Raw genomic sequence first — 7,121 nt, 5'->3', positions numbered from 1 at the left:
CCCCCCACCAAGTCTCTCTCCCCAGTCTCCCTCCCTCTCTTTTCCCCCACCAAGTCTCTCTCCACAGTCTCCCTCCCTTTCTTTTCCCCCTGTCTCCCTCCCTCTCTTTTTCCCCCGTCTCCCTCCCGGCAGTCTCCCTCCCTCTCTTTTTCCCCCCCGTCTCCCTCCTGGCAGTCTCCCTCCCTCTCTTTTTCCCCCACCAAGTCTCTCTCCACAGTCTCCCTCCCTTTCTTTTCCCCCTGTCTCCCTCCCTCTCTTTTTCCCCCGTCTCCCTCCCGGCAGTCTCCCTCCCTCTCTTTTTCCCCCCCGTCTCGCTCCTGGCAGTCTCCCTCCCTCTCTTTTTCCCCCCCGTCTCGCTCCTGGCAGTCTCCCTCCCTCTCTTTTTCCCCCCACCAAGTCTCTCTCCCCAGTCTCCCTCCCTCTCTTTTCCCCCACCAAGTCTCTCTCCACAGTCTCCCTCCCTTTCTTTTCCCCCTGTCTCCCTCCCTCTCTTTTTCCCCCGTCTCCCTCCCGGCAGTCTCCCTCCCTCTCTTTTTCCCCCCCGTCTCGCTCCTGGCAGTCTCCCTCCCTCTCTTTTTCCCCCCCGTCTCGCTCCTGGCAGTCTCCCTCCCTCTCTTTTTCCCCCCACCAAGTCTCTCTCCCCAGTCTCCCTCCCTCTCTTTTCCCCCACCAAGTCTCTCTCCACAGTCTCCCTCCCTTTCTTTTCCCCCTGTCTCCCTCCCTCTCTTTTTCCCCCGTCTCCCTCCCTCTCTTTCCCCCCCCCGTCTCGCTCCTGGCAGTCTCCCTCCCTCTCTTTTTCCCCCCCGTCTCGCTCCTGGCAGTCTCCCTCCCTCTCTTTTTCCCCCCACCAAGTCTCTCTCCCCAGTCTCCCTCCCTCTCTTTTCCCCCACCAAGTCTCTCTCCACAGTCTCCCTCCCTTTCTTTTCCCCCTGTCTCCCTCCCTCTCTTTTTCCCCCGTCTCCCTCCCGGCAGTCTCCCTCCCTCTCTTTTTCCCCCCCGTCTCGCTCCTGGCAGTCTCCCTCCCTCTCTTTTTCCCCCACCAAGTCTCTCTCCCCAGTCTCCCTCCCTCTCTTTTCCCCCCCCCCGTCTCGCTCCTGGCAGTCTCCCTCCCTCTCTTTTTCCCCCACCAAGTCTCTCTCCACAGTCTCCCTCCCTTTCTTTTCCCCCTGTCTCCCTCCCTCTCTTTTTCCCCCGTCTCCCTCCCGGCAGTCTCCCTCCCTCTCTTTTTCCCCCCCGTCTCGCTCCTGGCAGTCTCCCTCCCTCTCTTTTTCCCCCCCGTCTCGCTCCTGGCAGTCTCCCTCCCTCTCTTTTTCCCCCACCAAGTCTCTCTCCCCAGTCTCCCTCCCTCTCTTTTCCCCCACCAAGTCTCTCTCCACAGTCTCCCTCCCTTTCTTTTCCCCCTGTCTCCCTCCCTCTCTTTTTCCCCCGTCTCCCTCCCGGCAGTCTCCCTCCCTCTCTTTTTCCCCCCCGTCTCCCTCCTGGCAGTCTCCCTCCCTCTCTTTTCCCCCACCAAGTCTCTCTCCACAGTCTCCCTCCCTTTCTTTTCCCCCTGTCTCCCTCCCTCTCTTTTTCCCCCGTCTCCCTCCCGGCAGTCTCCCTCCCTCTCTTTTTCCCCCCCGTCTCCCTCCTGGCAGTCTCCCTCCCTCTCTTTTTCCCCCACCAAGTCTCTCTCCACAGTCTCCCTCCCTTTCTTTTCCCCCTGTCTCCCTCCCTCTCTTTTTCCCCCCGTCTCCCTCCCGGCAGTCTCCCTCCCTCTCTTTCCCCCCCCCCGCAGTCTCCCTCCCTCTCTTTTTCCCCCACCAAGTCTCTCTCCCCAGTCTCCCTCCCTCTCTTTCCCCCCCCCCCCGTCTCGCTCCTGGCAGTCTCCCTCCCTCTCTTCCCCCCCCCCCCGCAGTCTCCCTCCCTCTCTTTTTCCCCCCCGTCTCCCTCCTGGCAGTCTCCCTCCCTCTCTTTTTCCCCCACCAAGTCTCTCTCCCCAGTCTCCCTCCCTCTCTTTTCCCCCCCCCCCGTCTCGCTCCTGGCAGTCTCCCTCCCTCTCTTCCCCCCCCCCGCAGTCTCCCTCCCTCTCTTTTTCCCCCCACCAAGTCTCTCTCCCCAGTCTCCCTCCCTCTCTTTTCCCCCACCAAGTCTCTCTCCCCAGTCTCCCTCCCTCTCTTTTCCCCCCCCCCGTCTCGCTCCTGGCAGTCTCCCTCCCTCTCTTTCCCCCCCCCCCCCCCCCCGCAGTCTCCCTCCCTCTCTTTTTCCCCCACCAAGTCTCTCTCCCCAGTCTCCCTCCCTCTCTTTTCCCCCACCAAGTCTCTCTCCACAGTCTCCCTCCCTTTCTTTTCCCCCTGTCTCCCTCCCTCTCTTTTTCCCCCGTCTCCCTCCCGGCAGTCTCCCTCCCTCTCTTTTTCCCCCCCGTCTCGCTCCTGGCAGTCTCCCTCCCTCTCCCCCCACCGCAGTCTCCCTCCCTCTCTTTTTCCCCCACCAAGTCTCTCTCCCCAGTCTCCCTCCCTCTCTTTTCCCCCACCAAGTCTCTCTCCACAGTCTCCCTCCCTTTCTTTTCCCCGTCTCCCTCCCTCTCTTTTTCCCCCGTCTCCCTCCCGGCAGTCTCCCTCCCTCTCTTTTTCCCCCCCGTCTCGCTCCTGGCAGTCTCCCTCCCTCCCCCCCGCCCCCCCGCAGTCTCCCTCCCTCTCTTTTTCCCCCACCAAGTCTCTCTCCCCAGTCTCCCTCCCTTTCTTTTCCCCCGTCTCCCTCCCTCTCTCTCCCCCACCAAGTCTCTCTCCCCAGTCTCCCTCCCTTTCTTTTCCCCCACCAAGTCTCTCTCCCCAGTCTCCCTCCCTTTCTTTTCCCCTGTCTCCCTCCCTCTCTCTCCCCCACCAAGTCTCTCTCCCCAGTCTCCCTCCCTTTCTTTTCCCCCCGTCTCCCCCCCCCCAAGTCTCTCTCCCCAGTCTCCCTCCCTTTCTTTTCCCCCGTCTCCCTCCCGGCAGTCTCCCTCCCTATCTTTTCCCCCCCGTCTCCCTCCCGGCAGTCTCCCTCCCTCTCTTTCCCCCCCCCGTCTCCCTCCTGGCAGTCTCCCTCCCTCTCTTTTTCCCCCCCGTCTCCCTCCCGGCAGTCTCCCTCCCTCTCTTTTCCCCCCCGTCTCCCTCCCGGCAGTCTCCCTCCCTCTCTTTTCCCCCCCGTCTCCCTCCCGGCAGTCTCCCTCCCTCTCTTTTTTCCCCCCCGTCTCCCTCCTGACAGTCCCCCCCCCCCCAAGTCTCTCTCCCCAGTCACTCTTTCCCCCACCAAGTCTCTCTCCCCAGTCACTCTTTTCCCCCCCATCTCCCCCAGTCTCCCTCCCCCACCAAGTCTCTCTCCCCAGTCTCCCTCCCTTTCTTTTCCCCCACCAAGTCTCTCTCCCCAGTCTCCCTCCCTTTCTTTTCCCCCACCAAGTCTCTCTCCCCAGTCTCCCTCCCTTTCTTTTCCCCCACCAAGTCTCTCTCCCCAGTCTCCCTCCCTTTCTTTTCCCCCGTCTCCCTCCTGGCAGTCTCCTTCCCTCTCCCCCCCCCCCCTCCTCAGTCTCCCTCCCTCTCTCTCTCTCCCCCACCAAGTCTCTCTCCCCAGTCTCCCTCCCTTTCTCTTCCCCCACCAAGTCTCTCTCCCCAGTCTCCCTCCCTTTCTTTTCCCCCACCAAGTCTCTCTCCCCAGTCTCCCTCCCTTTCTTTTCCCCCGTCTCCCTCCTGGCAGTCTCCTTCCCTCTCTTCCCCCCCCCCCCCCCCTCCTCCTCAGTCTCCCTCCCTCTCTCTCTCTCCCCCACCAAGTCTCTCTCCCCAGTCTCCCTCACTCCCCCCCCCCCGTCTCCCTCCTGGCAGTCTCCCTCCCCCCCACATCTCCCTCCCTCTCTCCCAGTCTCCCTCCTGGCAGTCTCCCTCCCCCCCACATCTCCCTCCCTCTCTCCCAGTCTCCCTCCATCTCCCCCAGTCTCCCTCCTGGCAGTCTCCCTCCCTCTCTCTCTCTCCCCCACCAAGTCTCTCTCCCCAGTCTCCCTCACTCCCCCCCCCCGTCTCCCTCCTGGCAGTCTCCCTCCCTCTCTCCCAGTCTCCCTCCATCTCCCCCAGTCTCCCTCTCTCCCTCCCTCTCTCTCCCCCACCAAGTCTCTCTCCTCAGTCTCCCGCCCCAGTCCCCCCCCCCATAGTCTCCCTCTTCACAATGTTCCATTGCTCTGGTTTTTGAAGAGAATTGGATAAAGAGACACTTTTTTTTTTTTACATAATAATTAGTTATGACCTCTTGTAGTTTATCTAAGGTTTAACACTAACTCCCTGAATGTATTAATTCACTTATATTTATGCATTTAACCCAGAGCAAGCTGATCAAATTGCAAAATCAGCAAAACCCTGCAGTGTCACTCAAACCATCAAACAAAATGAGCAGTGTCTCACAGTAATTTGCTTCTTGTTTCAGGTAAACTGCTTGTGCACTGCGTCATGGGACGAAGTCGATCGGCTACTGTATTTTTGGCTTATTTAATGCTCTCCAAGTGCATGACTGTTGTTGATGCGATTGAACACGTGAAGAAGCAGCGCTGAATTTTACCCAACAGGGGATTTCTAAAGCAACTCCGAGACCTGGATATTCAGCTGCAAGACAAAGGCACAAGACACAATCTAAGAATCCAGACAACACAGGCCGAGACTCGCATCCGAATTAATTACGTGGCGCACAAGTTTGTGCCGAATAAAATGACGCACAGAACGCAGAAGCAGGCTATTTTTACCAGTAGCATACCTCAGGAGATTTTTGCCTAATTACATATTTAAAATCAAAAAGTTCATTTAAAAAAAAGTTTGAATCCAATTGTGACTCCTACGATTGGAAAGAGCTGAAATGATGCAAGCATGAAGTAACAGCACACAGGGAAACAAACAGTTCAGAGTTGGGCTTAAGTCTGTCAGTGGCTCATCATAATTTATTTTCTGCTAAAATGTACAGCATTTAAGTGACTGACTAAAAAGGTAACTCATAAATACAGGACTGTTGCTCCATTAATTAGTATAGTCAGGATATCCCTCTTACATCAGACTGCCATTCTGTACAGGTACAAAGGCTACAAAATAAGCTATACAAACAGACACCAATACAATTTCTCTTTATACATGCCATCTGTTTTGTCTATTAACAAGGCTACTGTTCTACATTTCAGTAAAATATAAATCAGATGTTTTATAAAGATAAAAAAATTTACATGTGGAATGAAAATGCATGTTTAAAGGCATTTCATAAAAGACCAACTTTGGGAGTAAATTGACAATTTTCTGAACTGCCCTGTGAAAGGTTGTCTCTCTCCCCCCCCCCCCCCCCCTTTTTTTTGCATTCCCTTCCATTGATTTAGAATTCTACATGTACAAATACTGACATTTACTTCTCTATTTTGTCTGAAATTGCTTTAGTTTGTATAAAAACAAAGCTGCCTCAGGTAAAGAAACTTGTTAAAAAGTAACAAATTATACACAATTAGCGATAGAACCTTCGAAGCTGAACACCCAAAAACATGACAACGTTTTTAAAATCTTTTCAGTATTAGAAACAACAAAAATATAGTTTCATTTTTCCTTCCATAAGAGGGAAACCTAACCAAGGCCATACATTTAATATAAAATTGCTTGCTTTTAAGCACAACACTGTACAGTACTACTCTGATGCACTGTCACTAACAAAGACATTATAGCATGCTAAGTTTCACCTTACACTTAAAAAAATATATAAAAAGTAGACTTACAATAATTTAAATAATATGAAGGCATGAGTACAGACTTGGAAACATAACCTTGCGATTGTTAAACAGGTACATTGAAAAGGCTTACAATGCAGGCACATTTAAAAAGGTTCCATGAAGCAAGTCCAAAACAAAATAAAGGGGGAGAGGAGAAAAAAATATTTATGCAATCATAAACTGCAATGCAGCTTGAAGAGATCTACATTTAAACGTTACATTAAATTTTGATGATGTAAGGCTTCCCATAAATAGGGAAAAAGCTAAAGATTAGCCATTAAACACAACTTTTTTGCATTCTTACCAAGTGCTGGTTTTTTAAGAAAAAAAATAAATCCATAAAAGCGAACAATAATATTGAAAATGAACACAATAAAAACTACCTCAAGTCATCAAGCTGACTTTCATTGTCTGACCTTTTGCAGGACAGGGGTTGTTAGCGATTATCGTCTCATATAAGGCCCGTTTAAGGGTTGTTTGGGCATGCCAGTGTTCACGTAACTGTGATGACCCGCGGGACTGTACATCATATTGCCATGGGGAGGAGCCTGCATGGGCTGCTGTGGGTAAGGCTGAGTACCCATCATGCCCATCTGCATAGAGTACTGTGGAGATTGGTTCATGTACGTTGTGCTGCTATGGTAACTCCCATTCATCATGGGCTGTGTCACACGGTACGTGTTCATTGCGTTAAGTGGCGCCATGTTTACGTTCATCGAGTTGACGTTGTATCCAGGAGCGGGCATGAGGTTTACACCCATGTTCATGCGAGGCGCCATGGCTAGCGTCCTGCTTGGAGCCTGCATGGTAACGGCCTGTGGACTCCTGCCGTACATCTGCTGCTGGTGGTGAGGAGTCAGCGGTGCCGATTTAGAGCGGATTGACACGGGATGATGGTGGTGATTCTTGGGTGCAATTTGGGTCTGCAGTCTTTGGGAGGGGGGCAAATTCATGTTAGGCGTGCCCATGTTGCGCTGCACCATCATAGGTGGAGGAGTCATGTTAGGGGGTGGAGTCATGGTGGCCTGCGTCTGAGGACCTCCGCCTGTGACTGTGTGTGGAGGCTGAGACAGAGGCACCAGAGTGGGGTTATGAGGGCCGAGCTGCGAGGGCAAGGAACCGTTGTTGTTGGTGTAAGACGTCATGGGATGAGATGCAGAGTGGCTAAAAGGCAGAGGATGGTCCATGAGAGTATTGGTAAGTTGCTGGAGCTTAGCCAGGCTGAAAGTAGCTGAGGGCTGTGCATAGTGCCCGCCCCCATACTCACCCTGGCCCATCCTCTCATACAGCCCCAGATTCGAGGAGGGGTTGTTTGACTCGGGGAGGTCAGAGAGCTGCATGGGTGCAGGAAAGCTGCCAGGCATAGAGCAGTGAGACAGAGGCTGCTGGT

The 7,121-nt window shown here is 54.0% G+C and overlaps 2 protein-coding genes across 2 annotated transcripts in view; one reads left to right on the top strand and one right to left on the bottom strand.

The window, feature by feature from the left end:
- Positions 1-5,278, top strand: part of LOC124628916 (dual specificity phosphatase 29-like) — an 8,035-nt gene extending 2,757 nt beyond the window's left edge. The window contains 1 exon segment of the mRNA XM_053679047.1: positions 4,423-5,278. Coding sequence (XP_053535022.1) covers positions 4,423-4,766 — 344 coding nt within the window. The 3' untranslated portion in view covers positions 4,767-5,278.
- The window catches only part of kat6b (K(lysine) acetyltransferase 6B), a 39,417-nt gene continuing 37,201 nt past the window's right edge, over positions 4,906-7,121 (bottom strand). Inside the window, 1 exon segment of the mRNA XM_017464127.3 lies at positions 4,906-7,120. Within this exon segment, the coding sequence (XP_017319616.2) occupies positions 6,175-7,120 (946 nt within the window). The 3' untranslated portion in view covers positions 4,906-6,174.

The sequence above is a fragment of the Ictalurus punctatus genome, chromosome 3 (genome assembly GCF_001660625.3).
Source record: "Ictalurus punctatus breed USDA103 chromosome 3, Coco_2.0, whole genome shotgun sequence".
Lineage (NCBI taxonomy): Eukaryota > Metazoa > Chordata > Actinopteri > Siluriformes > Ictaluridae > Ictalurus > Ictalurus punctatus.
This window is presented reverse-complemented; position numbering and strand designations above follow the sequence as displayed.